Source organism: Lampetra fluviatilis, chromosome 22 (genome assembly GCF_964198595.1).
Source record: "Lampetra fluviatilis chromosome 22, kcLamFluv1.1, whole genome shotgun sequence".
Classification (NCBI taxonomy): domain Eukaryota; kingdom Metazoa; phylum Chordata; class Hyperoartia; order Petromyzontiformes; family Petromyzontidae; genus Lampetra; species Lampetra fluviatilis.
The window spans coordinates 11,364,478-11,387,973 of NC_136296.1; the positions used below are offsets into that span (position 1 = coordinate 11,364,478).

Consider the following 23,496-nt stretch of genomic DNA (forward strand, 5'->3'; position numbering starts at 1 on the left):
CCCAGGAATAATTGAAAGAGGAAGAGTCGTCGTATTCTCCGCACTGATACGCTCTTTTCTCCCGTGTTTAAAAATAAAATGTGCATCAGTTGTGTTGTTAGCAAGTTGGCACAGTAGGGGGCACAGGTGGTGCATCAGCCAGTCGTCTCAGTCGACCTGTGGCATCTGGGTCTGCCCCGTGACCTCCTGCCAGCGGGCGTTCGACACTTCACGTGGCCTCAAGGTGCACGTAGCCTGGCACAAGCATCGTGGTGACGTCACCGCCACTTAGGGACGAATGGCTATTGTTGTTGTTTGTGATCGGCCTCTGTTGAGGAGGCTCGTGAAGGATGTTACTTGGCAGTTGGAGGCAGTCGCCCTCCAACAACAACAGAGGGCAGAGGAGCGACACTCACAACAACGAGCCGAGCACCGGGTGGCTAAAGCACAGCAAGTTGGCACAGTAGGGGGCACAGGTGGCACATCAGCCAGTCATCTCAGCCAGTCATCTCAGTCAGTCGACCTGTGGCACCTGGGCCTGCCCCGTGACCTCATGCCAGTGGGCGTTCGACACTTCACGTGACCTCAACGTGCACGTAGCCTGGCACAAGCGCCGTGGTGACGTAACCACCACTTAGTGGCGACATAACCACCACTTAGTGGCGACATAACCACCACATAGTGGCGAATGGCGGTTGTTATTGTGTGCGACGGGATTTGTATAACGTCATTGGCACCGTGGCACAGGTTTGGGGTAACCATTGTTAGACGAGTCAGCGGTTAAATGCATAATGATAATTAGTCGGTTCACACACGCAGAAAGATGAAGACACACATTCCCCCGTATAGCCTTAACAGACTGTTGGGGCAAGTGCTGCTAACGAGCACCTATGAAGTTGGGACGACACACGAGGGGGTGGGTGGCCAGCACAACGCCCGGCCGCCTTTGTCTCCTTAGTGGCAATGTTTACACATCGCACCAGGTACTCATTTGAGGCCGAGTCAATCTAGGGGAGGCCCAGGACCGGTTCCAATAATCATCACCGGTGTTGGGCGTGAGCGGGAACCGAACTCTGGCTGCGGGTTCGTAGTGCCGCACGCTCACCGCTCCACCACCGCTCCCCACTGCCGCACGCACACGCAGGCGCACACGCAGGCGCACACGCAGGCGCACACGCAGGCGCACACGCAGGCGCACACGCAGGCGCACACGCAGGCGCACACGCAGGCGCACACGCAGGCGCACACGCAGGCGCACACGCAGGCGCACACGCAGGCGCACACGCAGGCGCACACGCAGAAAATGACGAAATGTGGTATCATGTATTTCGGCATGGAAGAAGAGGCAACACAAACAAGGCGATGCATCAACTGAAATATAACGGCAGTTCACCGACCGTGACGTGACGACTCATTTGGCCGATGAACGACGCTTTCCAAAAAAATTAAGTTTTACATATATATATTTTAAAAAACAAAAACTAACAAACGGCAATGAGTGGAAGAAATCCTACGACGCCCTCGATGCCAACGCAAAGTAACATCCGACGCAGCGGCAGCGTTACATCCAGCGTCCTTTTATGACAAACATACGTGTGCTCAAACTGTTCACCCCACCCCCCCCTCTCGCGTCTCGCATTTGGTCCGAAACAACGCACGCTCTCTTGAGAAAGATGAGGCACTGCAGGGCAAGCTGCACGAGAAAATCTTGACGCGCCGATTTCGATCGAACTGCAACGGCCTCGGCCTTTAACGGCGACCCGTTCCGAAAGTCGTTTAAACTAAAAGCTAAACAAAGCTCCTACATTGCACACGCGGGCACATACGTGCCAACACTTTCCAGTATGTGAGGTCGAGGGAAAGCAGTGACTGCATCACAAAGCTGCTGCTGTCGCTGCTGCCCCTGCTGCGATGTGCCGATGACCTTAGTGCAGGCGGTCGGCAACCGACGGCTCTTTTCAAGAACCTGCTTCGTGACACCGTTACTCAATGAGGACTCACCATCTCGTAATTCAAGTGCATAGCGGCTCTTGAAATTGTACCGAATTCGACATCTTTTTTGCCTCTTTTTTAGTTACAGTATTTTCATTGCAGACCCCTCCCCCCCCCCCCCGTCTGAGTGCGTCATTTCCGACATGGGTGCAGTTAGCCGTAGGCCAAAGTTAATATCGATGAATGTCGATTCCGAAACTCGCGATGCCCGCACTGAATCATCAAGTGCGTTCTTACGAATAGATGTTTTTTTTTTCAATTCGTAATTGTTGTAATTATTTCACAGGACACCGTCCAGCCACCATGGGTGCCACCGAAGAATCGACTCTTTAATCGTGACTCCGAAACCCAACGATTCATCGCGACGAATCGACGCGTCCGACGAATTGTTCCACCCCTTGTGAGCATCGATTTACCTCCCTCTTCCCCCCCTCCCGTTTGCTAAATTATTAGGATTCAGGGTCACGATTTTAAGTCAAATTTTCACGGACTCATTCGTATTGTTTCACTGTACATTAATGATTAGTCATGGAAAGTTGTTCTCACCATTCTAATAGCGCAAGGCGATGAGGGTGGCGCTACCTCTCACACGCGAGTATAGTCGGCCAGTAGCGGGCGACGTTGCAATGTGGTTTTACGCAATTCGGTAACTTTGAAAGTAATAAAAAAATATTGGCAAATTCGGACCCTCACGCGGGCAAACGAAGGCCCTACCCTCGCTAACGACGTCCCGGGATCTTTGCAATGTCCGCGGTGGAGCTGGCGTGCGCGTGCGAGAGTATTTATATGGGTAATGCACACCGCGGCAGCGTCGACCAGGGCGGCCGCTCGATTCGAACCGCAAACCTCCGCAACGACAACAAGCGGCGACGCGCTCGACTCGATCGAGTTCTCATTGCTTGCGTCTGTTGGCTGTTACCATGTTACCCTGTGCTTTGCTGTTACCTGTATTGCTCAATTACTGTTGTTACCGGGCGAGCGTGGGGGGAGGCCCTGCAGCGGACTGACAAAAGGTCCCCCACCCCCGCCCCCCCGCACCCCCCCGCCCCCCCGCACCCCCCCGCCCCCCGTATAGCCTTTACTAGTTAGCGAGCGCCTGTTAAGGCCAGAACGGCACAGGAAGGGGCGGTGTGGCCCAGCACCACGGCCCGGCCGCCTTCCTTTCCCCATTGCCGATGTTTTTCAACAATGCAGCAGGTGCTTATTTTTAAGGCGAAGTTGACCTAGGGGAGGGCCGGGGTCGTGGGGGAGGGGGAGCACCTGTCCCGGATATCGCTCGCCACTGCTCTTAGCCGCTGGCGAATCGGACTCGAGAGTCGCCGGCGGCATCACAAGCCGGCGCTGCCCCCCCCCACCGCTCACGTACACGCACGGTTTGGAGGGGGGGGTGGGGGGGGTGGGGTGTTTTTGGGGTCCGCTGTCACGGTTCCTCGGGCGGTGGGCACTCCGGGAGGCAATCGTGAATGGGCTCCCGCCAGAAGGTGAAGTCGCTGTAGCGCTCGGCGCACGGGAAAGCGGCGGTGGACTCGCGGTGGCGGAGCGGGAACACGTGCTCCACCAGCTCGCCCAGGCGGGTGTACCTGCAACAAAGATAAAGATCCCCCGTGTAGCCTTAACAGACTGTAGGGGCAAGTGCTGTTAACGAGCACCTATGAAGGGCCGGAACGGTACACGAACGAGGGGGTGGGTGGCCAGCATCACGCCCGGCCGCCTTTGTCTCCCCAGTGGCGATGTTTACACACCGCACCAGGTACCCATTTAAGGCTGAGTCGACCTAGGGGAGGCCCAGGACCGGTTCAGATAATCGTCACTAGTGTAAGCCGTAAGCGGGAATCGAACCCGGTTCGCCAGGTTCATAGCGCAGAGCGCTAACCGCTACACTACCGCTCCCCATTGTACCTGCAACGCACGCACGCACACACGCGCGCGCGAGAAAAACAATTTTCATTTTCCAGGTGAGGCCCACGGAGCTATATGGCTCTGGCGGTCGCAAATGATGGCTCAATGAAGTGGCTTATCGTCGTGTGGAAATGTATAGCAACCAGACGTTGAATCTAAATGTGGAGGGGAAAACTGGAGGACCCGGAAAAAAATCCACGTGACCATGGGGAAAGGCATGCAAACTCTAAATATACAGGTGTCAGGGTGGGGCTCAAACCCACGACCTCCTGTCCACCTTGGTTGATGAATATCGGCTTTGCAACAACTAAACGGCCTTAGCAGAAGGAAGCAATGCGCTGACTCTAGATAATGTTAACAAAAAACTAAATATTACTGACGTTTGAATCGAGTTGCCCCTATCAACATCACCGTGCCCCCCCCCACCACCAACTCACGAGGATTTGTGGCCCTTGCTGTGCTCCTGGATGAGCTCCCCCTTTGGGTTGACGGTGAAGATGTGGTTCTCTGGAACCCCCACCTGCTTGTACGCGAACACGTCCTGTGTCGTGCAGAAACACACGCGCACACACACACACACGTGAGCACAAAGACAAACATCCCCTGCTATAGCCTGTAACAGACTGTTGGGGGAAGCGCTGTTCGCGAGCGCCTATGAAGGCCGGCACAGCACACAAGGGGATGGGTGGCCAACGCCACACACATTTGAGGCTGAGTCGACTTAGGGGAGCCCCATGACCAGTTCAGATAATCGTCACTGGTGTTGGTCACGAGCGTGAATCGAACCTCGGTCGCCGGGTTCGTAGCGCAGCGCGTTAACCGTTGCAGCACTACCGCTCCCCATACACACACAAATATCGCCAGTGGAGCGTCGTTTTCATTTGAATTTGCAGGACGCATCGATAGAGAGGCACCGACGATACTGGCGATGGTCACTCGGCCATCGTCATGTGCAAACCGCCGTGCGGGAGCCGGGCACTTACGTTGGTCTTGTTGCCGAACGCGGCGTAGAACGGTTCGGAGTGCGGACTGAAGAGGTGCTTGATGTCCGCCAGACACTGGATCTTGAACTTCTCTGGTTTCTTCTCGATAACCTCCCTGCAGGGGAAGCCAGGCACAACGAGTGCACGGTGCATATATGCGAGCGAGTGGACGCCCCGAGCGTGCGAGCGGTCGATGAGCCATCGGGAAAGGGGGCGAGTAGACGGGTGGGTGAAAAGGTTAGCAGGCGAGTGGGTGGGCGAATGATCGAGTCAGCGGGCAAATTGGGTAGGCGAGCGGACGAGCGAGTGAGAAGGTGAGTGCATGGGTGAGTGATTGAGTAAGCAGTCGAGCAGGCGAGCGAGCGAGCGGGCAGTTCATTCAATGGATTAACAGATGAGCATGTGGGCGAGCGGTTTACCGAACAGACGTATGACTGAGCGGTTGATCGAATATGTGAACAGGTAAGTGGGTAGGTGAGCTATTAAGTGAATGGGTGAATAAGTGGGCGAGCAAATGACTGCGTGAGTGAGCCACTCAGCGGGTGGATGACCCCTGGAATGAGCGCGCGAGAGAACGAGCACACGAGCGGGCGAGAGTTTGAGCGAGCGAACGGTTGAGTGCTCACCGGTGGAAGGCGAGAAGCAGGCTGCTGGGCGCAAGCAGCAGCGGGCCGCGGGGCAGCTCCGTCCCCTTCTCCTTCACCCAGTTGAGGTAGCCGCGCGTCATTCCCGCCATGCCGATCGCGCGCGCAGAGCAGTACAGAAACTTGTACCCGTTCCTGCGGAGCCGACGGAGCCATAAAACATGACGGCATTCGAAGATACGGAATGGGAAATAACATTCCCGAATATCGGTTCCTATGCGGAATTAACGGTTAATCGTTGCCGGCGGGGGACAGATATTCGCCTGGTCTAGTGCGCGAGTCGGCGATGTGACGCTGGCGCTGGGAACTCGGTGGTGTGAGAATCGAGGGTGTGGGTGTGCGCGGCAGTCCGCGTACTTGTGGATTTCGTGGTAGAGTTTGGCGATTCCCTGCTGCGTCCAGTCTTTGCCGAGCGTCGGTAGGATCTGCCCCAGCGCGTCCGACCTGCGAAAAAAAAAGCAACTCTTGTAAATGACCACATTTTCGAGTTCCCCTGACTTAGGGCCAGGATCATCGTTCAATATCCTTCTACCCTGTCCAGTGCACAGGCCTCTTCTCCGATTGCAGACGAGGTCTCGATAACTGTAAACGATTTAACTGACATCGTCAGAGATTTGTTATTTGGTATGGCTGATATAGATTTTGAGCAACAACTACAATTTCATATTCAGGTGCTCAAGCCAGATAACCGCGTTAGGAGCAGCGGAGCGAATGCCTGCGATGTCTCCTTCGTATTTGTGGATCGGAGCATTGCGTCATGAAACGTTGTACGGTCTTTGTTCTGGATGACCACGGTCGCACACTGCATGATGCAACGAGGCCTTTAACATTCTCTCTCATACACCAAATGGAGGGGGCTTTGGAAATTCCCTGCAGAAATTTACCCTAAGACAAATGTAAGAGGGCCGCGAGGTACAGGCTGACGAGAGTGGTGAAGCACGCCGGCTGTCACCAGCGCACCGTCTCCTGTAAGGGAAAGTGCTGCCCCCTACCGTGGCCCTCAGGGATGTAAACTCTGCCTTGTCCGCTTCCGTGGGCCATTCCCGAACGCGATTGTTTAATCCCGGAAAGGCCGAGTATTCACAGCAGGAGCGAAGAATGATGTGTCTCATCAAAAGTTAATAATTTGCAAGTAAAATTTTAAATGTGGAAAATTTAACCATGACACAGGCACATCCACTGTGAGGCAGATAACGTGTAGGATGTTTACGGTTAATACGACCGCAGAGAATTAACCAGGGCAAACGCTGGATTCGAACTGTAAACCCGTGCAACAAGTGGCAAACACGCTACCACTGGGCCGTGTCACCGCCCCCAAGACGGCGGGTGACATTGCTGTGGGCCACCCAAATGGACACTCCATCTCGTAACGACAGCGCGACCAGGATAACTACGGGCGGAAAATGTTAAAAACTATTTATTGTATTTTTTAATCCAAAAATCCACGGTGCGCATGCGTCGCTCACTTGGTGATGGTGCCGTCGATGTCGGAGATGATGATTTTGTCGTTCCAATTCCACAGGTAGATGGTTCCCTCGCAGCGGCAGGTGCCCTGGTACTGCGTGGTCACGCTGAAGCTCACCGTGTTGGGGCCTTCCTTCAGCTGCAGCTGAGCCTGCACACGCCGGCCGGCCGGTCAGCCGTGGGCCAGGGTCAAGAGGTCGGCGCACCGTGCCATCGCTGCCTCGCTGCTGTTAGAGCTGCCCCTGTGCCCCAAATCCCCAGATGTAGCTCCTCTTCATGGTAGCCACCGACTGTCTCCTACTCGTAACGCCTGCGCTGCCGCATCAGCCCTCGTCCTGGCTCCGACTCCCCCACCCGCCGCACTCCTCGCCCCCCCACAGACCCCCAAGTCAGTTAAGGCCCCCCACATTCCCCCACATTACTAAAACAGCAGCACCCCTCCTGTCGTGCCAGCCGACACTTGGGGCAACCACCGCCAACCGGGCATTCATTTCTGCCACGTTTGCCCGCGTGGCCTACCCGGAAACAATTTCCGCAGCCCGGCACACCACATCCGATAAAGCTCCTCGCTATGGCTGTGGATACTACCGGTGGGGTGCCATCCTTCTGCGGCCTAACAATGGCGACCTGGAAGACGCTCGAGGTAGCAACCGAGCTCCATGGGGGGGGGGACACGTATGGTGGGGGGGGGGAAGTGCGGGGAGGGACCCACGTACAATTTGCTCGGAGGAGAGGCGCAGGGACTTGCGGAACGCGGTCACGTGGGGCTCCCTTTCCAGCAGCGGCACGGCGCGTGGCACCGGGCCCAGCTCCTCGTCTTCACTCGACGACGACGACGACTCGTCGTCCTGCAGCCTGCGGTGGGGGGAGGGGGCGGCGGCGAAGAGGTGAGAAGATGAGAAGCGGTGAGTCACTGCAGCGCGGCGCTTTCAGATGCGCTTCTGCGGCCGTCGAGAACGCTCTGCCTTCCGATATTATTAGGAAGCCGCTGGAGCTGTGCAATTTTAAATCATCATCTAGATTTCTTTAGAACTGGTTTGTGTGTGTAGTTTGTTTTCCTTCCTCCGCACCTCGGATTAGCACCGTTGGCGATGTACAGTGCTAAAGAAGTTCAACATACATCCGTACATAGTCGAGGGGTGTCAAGATGAGAGGCGATGACTCCGGCAGGGGTGGTTGGATGAGGTAGTGAAGTAACAGCGGGTTCGACGAGGGGGGGTGAGATGATGAGAGGGTTAGACGAGGGGGGGGGTTAGACGAGGGGGGGGGTTAGACGAGGGGGGGTTAGAGGGGGGGTTAGAGGGGGGGTTAGAGGGGGGGGGGTTAGAGGGGGGGTTAAAGGGGAGGGTGAAACGAGGGGGCGGGGAGAGCGTGGATGCCGTTGTTCCGTGACGGGCCAGGGCCTCACCGGATCCCCGTGTCAGACTGTCCCGACTGCTCTCCGCTCAGTCCACTATCCGGCTGCAGCTGCTCCCTCTTCCCTTCCTGCGAGGGGGGGAGGGGGCAGGAAGCACCGAGGGTTTGTCGAAAAGATTGAACATTTGTTTATTCCTTCATTCATTCGTTAAAATGTCACCACTGGTAGTAAATCAGTGGGTAAGCGGCGGTGCAGTTATTTGCGCGTCGCGCTACAAACCCAGAGACCAGAGGTCGATGCCCAACCACGGCTACGACTGTTATCTTGCCACCACCACCACGCCCCCCAATTTAACCAACACTGACCAGCACGGTGTACGGTCTAGTGCAACTCCAACGATTGACACGGCGTGGCGAAGCATTCATCCAGCAGCGGATTAGAAACATGCATTTGTCCACGTGACAAGCGACTTCGTTGAGCTCTCATTTATGATAGCCGAGTCACTTCCGAAAAAGAGCTACTACATTGGTCAGTGGGCCCGTACCTGGTGAAATAAAAAAACCAATTTGACGAAGGTGTCGTCGTCATTTATCGTCGTTACGGTCACGATTTGACAGGGGGGGCGTGATCACACCGCCGATAAGCCGGCCGTCTTGTTTTATAATCTCATCAACATCAAACCGACGGCTTCTAAACGAGCCGACTGTGCCGTGGAGGGCCGGGGCGTGAGCGCGTGCGGCCTCACCGCCTTGGCCGAGTTGTCTCTGCGACGCCACGAGAACCACCACCGATTGCTCTTCTTGGGCATCTTCTCCTTCATCAGGGCCTCCACCGCCAGCTGCAGGCAAACGACAGCGCCAAACCACCCGCGCCGTCACATCGGTTGAAGTCGGCTACGGTGCCAGCGCTGCGGAACCTGCTGCCGCGTCGTTATTAGGCTCCGAAAGTCGTGCCGACTGACCGGCGTGGTCAAGTATGGTCAAGTAAACCCCACGAGCCGCACGGGGTGGGGAGGCCCTCATCCAGCAGTGGATTTGCGAAAGGGATGTCCATGTAGAAATCGGTTTATGTCGATGCGTTCGACTGCCTGAGGACACGCTCGGTGCTTGATGCTTACGAAGAAAAAAGTTATCTTTCGTCGATTGTCAATTCATGATTTGCTAACGTTCTTCAAATGTCCTAATTTTCTCAGGGCCCCAGATTCAAATACATTATAATCCACACTTCCAAGTTTTTGTTGTTGTTTTTACCCTATCCTCCTGCATCCTGCACCCACGTCTCCCACCCTTCTCTGGCTGTGTTCTATTCCGAACCTCCCAAGCTGTCAACCCAAAAATAACTGAGCAGGACCCTCCTGAAAAGTGAGTCATGAGACTCGGCAAGGCTTTAGTGGGTAATCTAGCGTAATCGTTAAATAACTGAAATTTCTAGGGTCCTCCGCGCGTGCCCCTGTGTTCACCGATCACGGAAACCCAGCGACGCAACACCTGCCTCTTGAGGCCTGGTACCTTTGGCAGGGGCTTGTGGAACGCCTGCATGGACAAGAGCATCGGTGCAGCCACTGCCCAGTTGTAATACCTACAGACACGGGGACACATCCGTCACGCACAGGCCGGGGCTCGTAGAAACACAGGCGCACGCCACTGGTGTGCCACCTGCTACGACGGTGGATTGTAAAACACGGGACGCTTGCGAAATAAAACGCCGTGCACGGCCTACTTGTTTCCAATGAGCACCACGAGGTTGAGGTCGTCGATGAGAGCCGGGTTCTCGAGGAACTGCTGGAAGGAGACCCTGTGAGCCTCGAACTTCTCTGCAAGGGAGGCGCACGGGTACCACGACACCCCGCCCCACACAACTTCAACGGCGAATCATCACCCGGTCACTTTAGGTCCAACAAACATCCGCGCTGTCAAACGCCTGCCCCCATTCAAGTCCAGCCTCAAGGCCTTTTCGCCTCTGCCGATGACCGACTTGGCTTTGTATCTCCCACGCATAACATCCACTGTGTGAACACAGGATCTTGAGACGCGGTCGCATTTAGATGCTATGTATAGCTCAGCCACGACGAAGTGCCATGCGCCATGCACCAAAGAGCTCCCGTATAGCCTACACAGGCTGTTGGAGCAAGTGCTGCGAGCGAGCACCTATGAAGGCCGGTACAGTACGAGGGGGTGGGTGGCGAGCACCACGCCGGCCGTCTTTGTCTCCCCAGTGACGATGTTTACACACCACACCAGGTACTCATTTTTAAAGAAGAGTTGACCGAAGGTCAGGACTGGTTCATATGTCACCTATGTTGACAGTGAGTGGGAATATAATTCGGGTTGCACAATGCGCTAACTATGTCGGCCACACACCACCACCAGCACGACCAGCACCACCGCCACTACTGCCACTACCTCTGCCACGACTCACAGCACCATCAGCACCAGCACTGCAGCACCACTATCATCGTCAGCACCACCATCACCACCAGCGCCACCACCAGCAACACCTTGATCACCACCAGCACCAGCACCAGCAGTACCAACAGCACCAGCACCGCCAGCACTGCCAGCACCAACGCCACGATCGAAACTGCCTCTGCCATGACTCGCACCACTACCAGCACCACCAGCATTGCCATCACCGCCACCACCACCACCACCACCAGCACCACCACCAGCACCACCACCAGCAACACCTTGATCACCACCAACACCACACACCACCACCAACACGACCAGCACCACTGCCACTACCTCTGCCACGACTCACAGCACCATCCGCACCAGCACTGCCAACACCACCATCATCGTCAGAGCCACCATCATCACCAACGCCACCATCAGTAACACCTTGATCACCACCAGCACCGCCAGCACCAGCACCACCAGCACCACCACCAGCACCACCACCAGCACCACCACCAGCACCACCACCACCAGCACCACCACCAGCCGTGTCCCCGTCGCGCGCCTCACCCTGCGAGATGTTGCAGGACTCGGCGAGGCCCCCGCACAGCGACAGGGCGACCGTGGAGGCGTCTCCCTGGGCCGAGTCTGACAGGCACTCCGTGCCGCTGTCGGCTGCACCGCTGCCCACCGACTGCGGCGAGTGGGAGGGCGAGCGGGCCGGCACGGCGGCCACCTCGCCAGGCCGACCTGGGGGGCACGGCTCTCCCTCGCTGGTGGTCGGAACGACGGACACGGGGAGGAAGGTGATAATTACGATGAGTAAGATAGTGATAAGATGATGACAATGACGATATTGATCTTTACAATGAATAGGATAACGATGGGTGGTGGTGGCGAGGATGACTGATAAGATAATGGTGATGAAAACTTAAGATGACAGTGAAGATGATAATGATGATAATAACACTTAGCAACATGAAGGGAAAGATAATGATTACGATATGACGAAAGTCAGTTTACCTCTTGGGAAAGTACATGGCAGCTTCCACTGGATCCAACCTCGAAAGCTCATCCAGGTAAATATCGCTCTGCCCCAGGTATTGGCTGCGTTTTCCCACCTCTTTTCAAACACAAACGAGCAAAACACGGTCACAAACACGATCACGGCATTCCAAGCACGCTCAACAAATGTAAGATTGCGCGGCTCAGACAGGGAGGGTGGGGGGGGGCACGAGAAGTTGACACAAAATGGAGAGAAGGGGCCGTGCCTTTCTTCCGGACGGGCGACTCGGCCTTGGAGAGGGCTTTGGTCTCGTTGGCGTCCATCGACTCGGGCTGGAGCGGCGCCGCCAATTCCGGGTGTTCGCCGGGTGCCATGTCTGGCCCCACCGATCCGGCTGGGTCCGAGAGTGCCATGAAGCCAGCTTCTGATCGCCAAAAACAGCATCATGAAAAAAATGTAATGCAACAAAAATTTATTATTTCCACCCCGGGAAGCCCCCAAACTTACTTCAATGTCACGAGCCGGAAAATCGATTCAGATTTCTCGCAGAGCAGTGCAACCCTTCGTGATGGAGAATGGCCCACGGAAGCGGATGTCACAGAACTACCTCCGAGAACCTTCAATTGGCCTCTGAGCCACCAGGCCACCGTGTTACGAGTTTATCGAGACGCACAAAATGATGAAGAGTGCAGCGGTGCTGACCTTGCACTGCAAACATGAACCATCAGTTTTATCAACACAGGTGACCCCTGACTTGCGACCCTCCGCTTTTATGGCCTTATAGTCCCCCAGAGTAACGACCAAAACGCGTATCTACGACCGCCTAACGACTGCTACCGACGCCGAGTCTATTGGCACCGAGTCTGGGCATGTCATGCGCTGACTCAGTGCCAGTTGGCGCTGGTTTGCTCTTCTGCCGTATGGGTATGTCGAGTCTAGCCCGACAGCCTGCAGCTGCGCTAACGCATCTCGTTCACAACGCCAAAGAGTTTCTTGTAAATTTGCCACAAATTTGGAAAAAATTTCGCCTTTCGCCATGTCTGAGAAGAGGAAATGTGATGCACATGCAGAAAAGTACTTGAGGATTTTAAAATGTGTTTGTTTTTATTTAATAAATGTGTGTAAAAGTCATGTTCAGTTACAATAAATGTTTGTTAGGGTTATTTTCATTTATTTTCGTGGTCCATTTTGGTATTTTTACGTTATGTAATGGGTTTCCAGGAACGGAACCCCAATGTATAATGTTGCGCCTCTGGGAATCGAGGGTTCGACTTACGACAGCTCGACTTGCGCCCGTCGTCCAGGAACCAATGAGGTGGTAGGTGCGGGGGTCGCCTGTGTCTTCACTACCATAGAAGTCATGTAATATACCAGTCGTCCGTGAAAGTAGCATCCATTATAGCAGGGCTGGGGAACCTTGTTTCTGCCAAGGGCCATTTGGATATTTATAACATCATTCGCGGGCCATACAAAATTATCAACTTAAACATTAGCCTGTTGTTATATTTGGTCAAACATTTAATTAACTCGCCCCTAATGTGATGGCTGGCACTGCTTCTCTTTGGTGAGGCGTGTGATGTTAGCTGGTGTTGATGATGTTGCTACCCGCAACTACTTTTCCAGGTTTGCTCCTAGATTTATTGAATTTCGAGTCCCGCCTGCGGTTGCCTTGGCAGGGCCAGACCAAATGATTTTGCGGGCCTCATACGCCCCGCAGGCCGGACGTTCTCCACCCCTGCATTATAGAAAAATTATAATATATCCTCCCACATATGCGCTTCCCGCCTTCACCAACCCACACTGACCACCATTGCTGTAGTGTGGTCAAGCAACTCATCATCAGTAGATTGCTAAAGGGGCCGTACATGTCTACGTATGAATATAGGATGTAAGTTTATATTCCTGTATGCGTGCATATGCAATCTTGGCACGGCGGGCACACACACGCCCGCACCGCCCACACCGCCCACACCGCCCGCACCGCTCTCTGCCGTGCGTCCGCCCGGCTGCGCCGTGGCCGGCTCCTCGGGCCGCCCGTCGCCGCACTCCCTCCGCCCCGGTGGCGAGGCTTTGGGCTTGAGCAGCGTCTCGGGCCGCACGGTGGGCCGGCTGGTGAGCTGCGGCGGCGGCGACGAGCACAGCACGTTCCAGCACGACGCGTCCCCCTCCGCCTCGCCCGCCGACATCGTGCCGCCGCCGTAATCTCCGCCTCCTCCGCCGCCGTCGTCCTCCTCGCGGTCGTCTTCGTCGGGCGAGGAGGAGGGATGGAAGGCGGGAGGCTCGGCACGTGGCGGTGGCGGTGGCGCGAAGATGTCGTCGTCGGTGTCGCCCGAGGAGTTTGGCGGCTCGAAGATGACGCGGAAGTGGGTGGTGTCGCGCGGGGCGATGATGTCGACCACAAGGGGTTCGTCGTCCTCCATGTCCAAGCTCATCAGCTGCGGACGGGCAGGCGGAGCGTGAACGATAATCAGCAGCAGCGGTGGCGATAGCAGCAGCCGCCACGATCTATCCACTGCTGCTGGGTGAAGGCCTTGCATGCATATACACATGCTCACACAAACTCACGTACACACAAAGGCATAAAAGATCCCCCGTGTAGCATTTTAACTGACTGTAAGGGCATGTGCTGCTTGCGAGCACCTATGAAGGTCGGCACAGCACACAACGGGTTGGGTGGCCAGCATCACGAAAGGCATAAACACACACCCAGGCGCACACACACTCACACAAAGTCTCCCAGCCCTGCTGCCTCTAAGCAATGTAGAGTCTAGAGACTGCTGGGACAAAAGCAGCAGCAGAAGCAGGAACAACCGCGAGTCACCTGCGCTCTCTCGGGCAGCTGCCCCCAGGACCACTGCATGTTGCGGAGGAGGTCGTTCTCCGACCCCTTAGACACGAGCTCCGAGTCGCTCTTGGGTGACATGGGGCGCAGCGAGGATGGGCTGTGTGGGGTGGGGGGTGCGGTAGGTATCACACAGTGTGACGGAGGACAGACCGCTAAGACTGAGTATGCAGAGACACAGCCCTGGATCTCAACCGACGCCAGTCATTACGCCGAACCTTATCTTTGTGCCTGCCATGAACCCTGTCACTCAAAGACTATCAATTAACTACCATTATCACCATAATGCTAGCCTTGTCCATAAACCTAAACTAACCATTTCTCAAACTCTAAGCCTGTCACTAACCCTAATGCAACTCCTATCTGTCCCTGACACTAAGCCTCGTAAACCCAAGGCCAACCTTACGCTTAACTCTACACCTGTCACTAACCCTCACCCTAACCCTAAGCTGGCCAATAGCCCTATTCCTAAGTCAAAATTCATAGGTGTTACTCGCTAACAGCACTTGCCCCCAACAGTCTGTTAAGGCTATAGGGAGGATCTTAATCTTTGCCGAGAACGGGTGGATACCTCTGCAGTGGGGACCAGTCGCCGTCGGAATGCGGGTGAACTGGGACACCTGAGAAGAACGCAGTCTCCATGCCGCTATTCACTTGGAAGGAGTTGTTTCTGCAGCACGTGGTGAGAGAACATTTGTACAAAAATAATAATAATCAGCAACACGCAATCACAGAACAAATCAACGGCAATGTTAGCAATCACTAAGTTCAACCGGAAACAACAGTTACAAGTGGAAACAAGAGCTAAAGCTGCCCGTGGGAAATCTCTAAGTCTTCCCAGGAGATTAAAAGTCTTGTGTTTCACCAGTGAACTGGTTTGGACAAGGTCTGCGCTTTGGCTCATGTTTCTGGTTTAACTGGGTGACCGCAAACGTTGCCGCTGAATTGTTCTGCGATTTATCTACTTCCGCCCCCTTCTGCATCACACGGCCGGCCGAGGGGAAGGGGCAACGTCACGAAGCGGCAACAAAAGTTGGTGACGCGACGGCAACACTTTATTATTCTAAAGTGCTCTACGGGGCGGCGTTCGCATCTCTGCGACAGTTATTAAGAGACACCGCATCAGCCCAAATGCACGCTAAGTGTTGGAAGGATTCAGGGGTGGGGGGCCTGCGGTGGGGGGCGTGGCGAGGATGGGGGTGGTGGGGCGGCAGTATCGACATGGCCGGCGCCGCGCACACGAGCGCAGCAAGACCTGAGCGCAGGAGAGGTGGCCGCTGCCTCCTCGTCCGAGTTCATCTCCATCGCAAAGATGTCGCCGTCGTGCGAGGCGGTGGTAGCCGACTCCCTGCGGCCCCCGCCCGTGTCCATCTTCGACTTGCGCCGCCGCTTGCGCCGCTTCTTGGAAGCCGAGGGCGGCGATAGGAGCGGCACCGGCACGCTCGCGCAGGACGCCACCTCTCCGGCAAGCAGCTGATGAAGGGGGAGGGGTGGAGGGAGGAACAAACACAACAGCGGGTGTTGTTCCTTGCAAGTGAACGTCATGCGATGCGTGTACATCAGCACCGGGGAGATTAAGGTGGCTGGGCGTGCTGTAATGTAAAGAAACTCTACGTTTAAATTTCGATTTAAAGCTTTCGTGACTGCAGGGATTCATCTTCTTGGTTCTTTCGGTAAAGTCACGTAGAAGGGAAACAATAAAATAATAAAAATAAAACATAATCAAATAATTCTCACGACGTTTCGGCCACAACGCAAGCAGCCGTCCTCAGGTGAAGAACAGGTCTGTCAGAAAGACACTGAAAGACACTGGTCTGTCGGAAAGACACTGAAAGACACTGTCTTTCCGACAGACCTGTTCTTCACCTGAGGACGGCTGCTTGCGTTGTGGCCGAAACGTCGTGAGAATTATTCTATTATGTTTAATTATTATTTTATTATTTCCTTTATACGTGACTTTATCGAAAGAACCAAGAAGAAAAAAACTCTACGTTTGATATAGTTACATACGTTTCGAATGTTTTTCCTTTTAACTCCACCAAGCTTAAATGACCTTTTGTCAACACGAGCCAAAAATCAATTCGCTCTTATCTCGTGGGTGCACGCATAGTCCACGTAAGTCGAAAGTCGAAGATGACGTGGAAGACTATAAGTGAATGTCAGGGGTGGAATCGTAGCTCCAGCTATCGTGAATGAACCACCAGAGGTTGGTTTGGCTGAAGTCACTTTAAAATCTCTTGTTGTCATTGACAAAGCTTCAACCCCGTGTCAGACCGCCTGGGACACACTGCCTCGATATCTAGCTACGAGATAAGAGATGTTTGTTAAGCGTGTCAAAACTTCCATTGTGCTCTGCTCATGCGAGACTCACAATAGTACGAGTTCATATGTACGTTGGATGAGGTGGAGTTTCAAGTTTATTTTGTTTCACGAGATAAGAACTCAAGTGACCAGGATGAGTCTCACTTGCATGGGTGGCCGGGGTCACCAAAACGTGCAAAAGCAGGACAAAGTGCAGCAACGAAGCAAACAGAAATAACAACAAAAACAACTGCGTCACAAGAGAAATAGAAAATATTACACAAACATGGATATATATAGCAATGTTAAATAATACATTTCCGGTGGCGTAAGTCAGCTCGGGCTGATTGCAGTCGTGTCGCCGTGTCACTCACCTCCGGCAAGTCTCGGACCTTGCCAATATCTTCATCATCCTCGTCTCCCAGGATCGGCTCCATCTCCATGTCGTCGGAATCATCCTCACCCTCGTCCCTGTCCGAACAGGGGATCGGGGACGTGACGAGACGAGCCGGCACCATGTTCTGCGGGAGAAGCACAGCAGAGGACGGTCTTCACCGAGGAGGGCCAGAAAAAAACAAACTGCACAAGGCCCAACAACTAAAACCGCAACGTGAGGACGGGAAGACCAAAACCGCGATGACCCGACACGCGAGCGTTGGATAACAAACTTGAGAACAGCCAGCCACGTCGTGTGAGCAACCCAAAACACGAGCACAAACCAAAATGTACGAATAGATAAGAATAACAATCCCAAGTGAAAACAACAAGCACAATGGCAACGGGCAATGACATGAGGACAAATCGTTATTTAAGGGTATACCCGTGCCTCGTGAGTCGTGGGGGTTATTTGACCATACTTCCCCACGCTGGTCAGTGGCGGGTTGGTGAAGTGGGAAGCAGAGATGTGGGAGCATATACGTACAGTACAACAATCTGGCTTTGCTGCAGTGCCCTCTTCTGCCTAGCCCACTAATACATGAATATATTATTTAATATATTCATGTATTGTTCATGTTCAGACAATGTTTATCTTTGGGCAATGTTCAGAAAAGCTCAAAAGCGTGTCCTCTCATTTCCCACTCAATATCAAAACTAAAATAAAATTAGTTGGCCAAATATTCGAATACAGAGACAGGAAGTTTGCCCAATCGCTGGTTCCGGTTTTGGCTGCCTTTCCGCTTGTCCGTGGATTCCCACGCCTCTGAATGCATGGAGATTGTGCAGCTCGTTACAAACTTGTAGTTTGCAATGCCCTCTACCAATGCCCTCTGCTCCCCATGCACCGCCAGTCTTGGGCATTATTTAACGATACTTCACCAGACTAGTCAGTGCAGGTCGATCAAGGGGTGGGCAAGACTGGTCAGATATTACTTGCCACTGATGTCAACCATCGTTGGGAATCAAAATCAAGTGGCCGGGGGGTTGGCAGCACTGTGCACTTACCATTATGCCTCCGATGCTCCCACATACTATAACAAAACCAATGCATGTAATATTGTTTACATCTGTATACTGTCACTCACTGGCATTGATAAAAAATAAAAATAACATGGCAAAGAGAAACTATGCATATGGCCGGATCCCGTAATGTTTTCCAAAATGTTTTCCAAGTATTTACAGATAATAGCGATAGTGCTTGAGCCAAAGACACAGGAGCAGCATGTCCATGGGTCATCACGAGACATGCGGTGAGGACGGTGGCTTTGCCAGCTGAGATGCCGTGGCGGGCCCTTTGATTAGCGTCTCCATGTTATGATCGATTTGGCCGATTTTCTGAAGGATACATCCGAATGCGAACACAATTTAACAGTAAAGTTTCATGCCTCCCAACAACCCCCCCCCTGCCCAACCTCTGTATTACACACAGACGAATGGACAGCGCTAATTCATAATCGCTTTGAACCTCAGTTGGAAAGTGTTAAAATTAATGTTTAGAAAGGTTTACTTGCCTCTTGCATTTGAGTCTCCTCGACGAAAAACGCCTCTCCATTGTCCCCGAGTTTCATGTGCAGGTTCACGGCACGCCCGTTAATCTCAATGTCCACCTGAAACGCAAAAAGGCAAAACGCATCCACAAAGGCCAGCTCTCGGCAACACTGCAGCATTTAAATTTCGATTTAAAGCTTTCGTGACTGCAGGGATTCATATTCTTGGTGCTTTCGGTAAAGTCACGTAGAAGTGAAATAATAAAATAACATACACAAGCAATCATCATCAGGTGTGAAATCCACAGCAAGAAAATTTTCTTGCTGTGGATTTCACAAGAAAAATGTTCTTGCTGTGGATTTCACACCTGATGATGATTGCTTGTGTTGCAGTCGAAACGTCGTGAGAATTTTTATTGTTTTATATTCATATTATTTTATTCTTTCCCTTCTACGTGACTTTACCGAAAAAAACAAGAACACTGCAGCGTTTCCCAAACCCCACTCCTCGTGACCCACAGTGCATGGTGTCGCTTCCATGTGTATCGATCGCCTCCTTTAACTACGAATTGTGACGATTGCATTTTTGGAGTCACGCAATTCTTAAAGCACGAGGCTATATAACGAAGGCGCTGTATCTCAAGACGTTTAAAAAGTTTCCCCGAAGCTTCAGATATCGCGTTCAGGAGATAGCACCGAAGCGGTGACCTCTTCCTGTGCTGAAAATTAATTGGCGATGCTGCTGCTACTGCATTGGCAGTGGTGCATAAAGCACAATTAACAAACTCGATACATTCGTTAGTAACGCTGCCTTGAAAGGAAAAATATATCATAGGCGACGTAAAAAAATGCAATGAAGCAGGGCATTAACTGGAACATTACCTTATTTGTATGTATTTGAAAAAATGCAATGCTTTTTGAGGCATTTGAGGCATTGCTATTGACGAATGTGTTGAGTTCCCTGCACTGCAAGTCCAGCGTACGAATCATTAAGCCGTGGCGGTAGCAGCAGCATCCCCAAACACCAATGAATGTAAACGTACACCATCCGCCATTCGCCACTCAGTGGCGGTGACGTCACCACGGGGCCTGTGCCAGGCCAGGTGCACTTTGTAAACGCGCAGCGCACACGCACCACTTTCTCTCTGGAGCGTAGTACGCCGAGCTTGCCAAACCGCACGTGGAAAGGCGAGCACAGCAACGAGCCGTCTGGCTGGCGCACCACGATCACATCGATGCAGCCACTCAGTGTGGCTGGGTTCAAGCCCCGGTAAAGCTCCTTGACCGTCACGAACACCTGCCCCGCCAGCTGCCCCACGTAATTCATCCTCTCTCCCCCTCGCCGGGTGGGTTTCTGCGTGGAAACAAACACACACACACACGCACACAAGGGCAGTGAGTGTCAAGTGTAATGGTCACCACGCCTGTAATCCAGCACTGTGTAAGGCAGCGAGGGTTGGTGGATCACCGTACAAAACACATTTTGTAAAACTCCCTTTCCGTGGGCATCCAGGAGATGCCATACTCTGGCTTTCCAGGAGAAAGCAGTACAGCAAGTAAAATTATCGCAGTTTTTTACCATCTGTACGGGGATAGAGTGTTGCCCCCTCGCACACGTAAGTTTTCTCAAAGTGCTCCGGTTTCCTCCCACTCGACGAAATAAATATCATTAATTGGCCGACTTACCTGGATAATTGGATTTCCTGGATAATTAAATACATGTCATAAATACTATCAACAACACCATTATCATCAACACCATCATCGGTAAGGCTTTGCTTTTGTTTACTCTAACACGTATATGCGATGTTACGACAAATGAGCCCTCTCCCCCACCTCCCACATGCTATTTGAACCATACTTCACCACGCTGGTCATTGTGGGTTGGTGAAGGCGTGGAGCACAGCATGGTACAATTCATGTTTATGAAGTGATCTCTGCTTTCCCCGCGGCAGCCTATGCCAACCGCTGCACGATAATGATTTTAAAACACAAGTTGCTCAACACAGGCCCAAATGTCAAGCGGTCAGCAACAAACATCACTGTCGAGGTTGTAATAGGTGAGAGTTGAATCGAGCAATGTTGTTGTCACTATTGTACCAGCTTGGGATGAAGGGAAGATGGGAATTCCATTGTCGAGCAGTGTTTCTAAAAATATACTTTTTTTTAATTATTTGACCAGGTAAGGTCCACCGAGCTATTTGGCTCTTTTCAGAAGCGACCTGGCCACAAATGATTGCTCAACAAAGTGGCTCATTGTGTGTAAATTTATAGCAGCCAAATAGTCTAAAACGCATGCTTCTAAGTATGGAGGCGAAAACCGGAGGACCCGGAGAAAAATCCACGCGACCACGGGGTGAAGAGACAGACACGCAAACTCCAAATATACAGCAGCTGCAGCAGGCGTCAGGGTCGGGATCGAACCCATGACCTCCTGCACACCAGGCGAGGTAGTTAACATCTCATAGCCACCGTGATGATGAGATAGACACACGAACTCCAAATATACAGCAGCAGGCGTCAGGGTCGGGATCGAACCCACGACCTCCTGCACACCAGGCGAGGTAGTTAACATCTCCTAGCCACCGTGATGGTGATGAGAGAGACACACAAACTCAAAAAACACAGCAGCAGGCGTCGGGGTCTGGATCGAACCCACGACCGCCTGCACACCAGGCGAGGTCGTTAACATCTCATAGCCATCGATCCAAGCACACGTGAGCACTGTCCAGGCTCATGACCCGCTTAGCTTGCGAGTTCAAACGAGATCTGGCGCATTCCAAACTTGTCAACACACGACATTGTGTGCAGCCCACCGTATGCCATGCTGCGTATAAGACACAGACACACACACAACCCAAAAACCTTTATCATGAATATCGGTCGTGAAAGCCTACGCTGTTACACACAACAACAACGTGCTATATATCCAAACATACGTACGGCGACACGCTTAACACACAAACACACGCAGCACGTCTTGAACTGGGCCCGACGGAATGTAATGAGCAAGTCTGCAGGGAAAACCCAAACAACGGCACGCGGCCTCCATGCGTTTCAAAGGTAATTGGAATAGGCCAGAGAGCGAACATCCCTCTTGCGTTCGGCAGCACGTACCTCAACGTCGCATGTGGATCGTCAAGAAAATGTGGTGGTGGTGATGTGGTGGTGTGGGGGTGATGGGGGTGGTGTTGTGGTGGGGGTGAGGCTGGTGGTGAGGGTGGTGGTGTGGGTGGTGTGTTGGTGGTGGTGAGGGTGGTGGTGAGGGTGGTGGGGGGGCGGTGTGTTGGTGGTGGGGGTGGTGAGGGTGGTGGTGGTGTGGTGGTCACCGTTCGCGAACTCGAGGGCCGCCGCCGCGCGACTGAAGGGCGATCAACAACTGGAGGCCCGGGTCCTACAACGTCCACGCCCCCGCTGCTCCAAGGGGGTTCATATGACGCGTGGGTTCACGCGTCACGTCGAGAGGAGGGCAAGGAGAGGCTTCGAACATCGAAGTGGAGAGCATCGTCGGTTTCGTTGTTTCGTGTCTGGTGGTTTGTTCGTGGCACGAGAGGCGAGTTTTAAAAATCACGGCAAGCGGCGGCGGGGGGGTAAACTCGGGCAGTGAGATTTTTCGCATTGGGCCTGATGACGTCACCCACCGGAAGTTCTGCCCCCCCCTCTCACCCCTCCCCTATCGGCCCTCCCAACCTCTCGGCCCCTCCCCCACCCTCTCGCGACTCCCCCCAACCTCTCGCCCCCCCCCATCCCCCCGGCGCGCCCCACCCCCTTGGCGGTCTCCCCCAGCACCACGTTTATTTATTTAATTATGTTTAAACCAATCACGAACGAGTATATGAATCCGCCATATTGGCTAAGGTTGATGTTCCCCCCCCACCCCCTTAACAACCGCCCGATGGCAATGAGCGGGTGCGGTGACGTCGCCCAGGATTGTCTCCCCCTCCACCAGAAGCCGCGTATAGGCGCCATACTGGATAGGGAAAAGGGCGGGGGGCCATCTTGGATAGGGAAGAGTTGTGAGAAGGGTTTCGTCCGCTCTTGACAACTTCCCTATCCAAGATGGCGCCGATACGCCGCTTATGACGTCACGCGCCTGTGGGGCTTGGAGGCGGAGTCGTGGCTTCAGAGGGCTCCAAATTTAAAAGGCTCCGAGTTGCCCGCGGATTTCTCCCGCGCGCAGCTGTGCTCTGGGCTTGCCCGGTGTTGAATTATCTCCCAACACTTGAGGGGTTATTTTTTTTACTTAAATCAATGGCCTGCAGTGAATGATTTGCAACCCCACGGGTCACGTTGAGAAGTTTGTGCAGAAAGATCGCCTCGTTACGTCGACTTCGGAGACCGACCCCTCGAGCCCGACATTTCCCGGGGAAACCTCGCCCCGAAACCGGTAAGGGCCGCTAGGATAAACGTAAGGCTTGCTCGCGGCCTTGGTGCCACATTCTTTCAATATATACAGTAGCAGATCGTTGAATATTGGTCGTGGTGGATTAAACGTGAGGTAAAATAAATGATTATTGAATGCATTATACATTGATTGTAAATGTAACGCAAATGAATTGATTAGGTATATACATTGACACCGGTTTCAATGTCTAGCTATTGTGAAATTGTGTCTGCTCCCGCGCTCCCACTTGTAACCTCTTACCGTGAACCACACTTGATATTTAGTTGTTTTTAAGTGCACAAAGTGAGATGTGTGTTTCGGTGA

The 23,496-nt window shown here is 53.3% G+C and overlaps 1 protein-coding gene across 4 annotated transcripts; it reads right to left on the bottom strand.

Annotated features, from left to right (window-relative positions):
- Window positions 1-1,283: 1,283 nt before the first annotated feature.
- On the bottom strand, window positions 1,284-22,440 carry LOC144938540 (phosphatidate phosphatase LPIN2-like). Of its 4 annotated transcripts, none has more exons than XM_078866459.1 (22): window positions 22,118-22,440; window positions 19,924-20,142; window positions 18,813-18,908; window positions 17,238-17,384; window positions 15,818-16,035; window positions 15,134-15,232; window positions 14,542-14,662; window positions 13,702-14,155; window positions 11,986-12,141; window positions 11,738-11,837; window positions 11,285-11,487; window positions 10,038-10,131; window positions 9,827-9,896; window positions 9,064-9,156; window positions 8,370-8,446; window positions 7,678-7,816; window positions 6,964-7,112; window positions 5,855-5,941; window positions 5,480-5,632; window positions 4,854-4,968; window positions 4,308-4,411; window positions 1,284-3,551 (listed from the first exon to the last, which is right to left on the bottom strand). In XM_078866459.1, the coding sequence occupies exons 2-22, from the start codon at window positions 20,113-20,115 to the stop codon at window positions 3,392-3,394; spliced, it is 3,027 nt and encodes a 1,008-aa protein (XP_078722585.1). In that variant the 5' UTR covers window positions 20,116-20,142; window positions 22,118-22,440; the 3' UTR covers window positions 1,284-3,391. The 4 variants fall into 4 exon arrangements, with proteins under 4 accessions (XP_078722585.1, XP_078722582.1, XP_078722583.1 ...); XM_078866456.1 differs by having other exon boundaries at window positions 11,986-12,144; window positions 22,118-22,439; XM_078866457.1 differs by lacking the exon at window positions 22,118-22,440 and adding an exon at window positions 21,906-22,017 and having other exon boundaries at window positions 11,986-12,144.
- Between the last annotated feature and the right edge of the window lie 1,056 nt (window positions 22,441-23,496).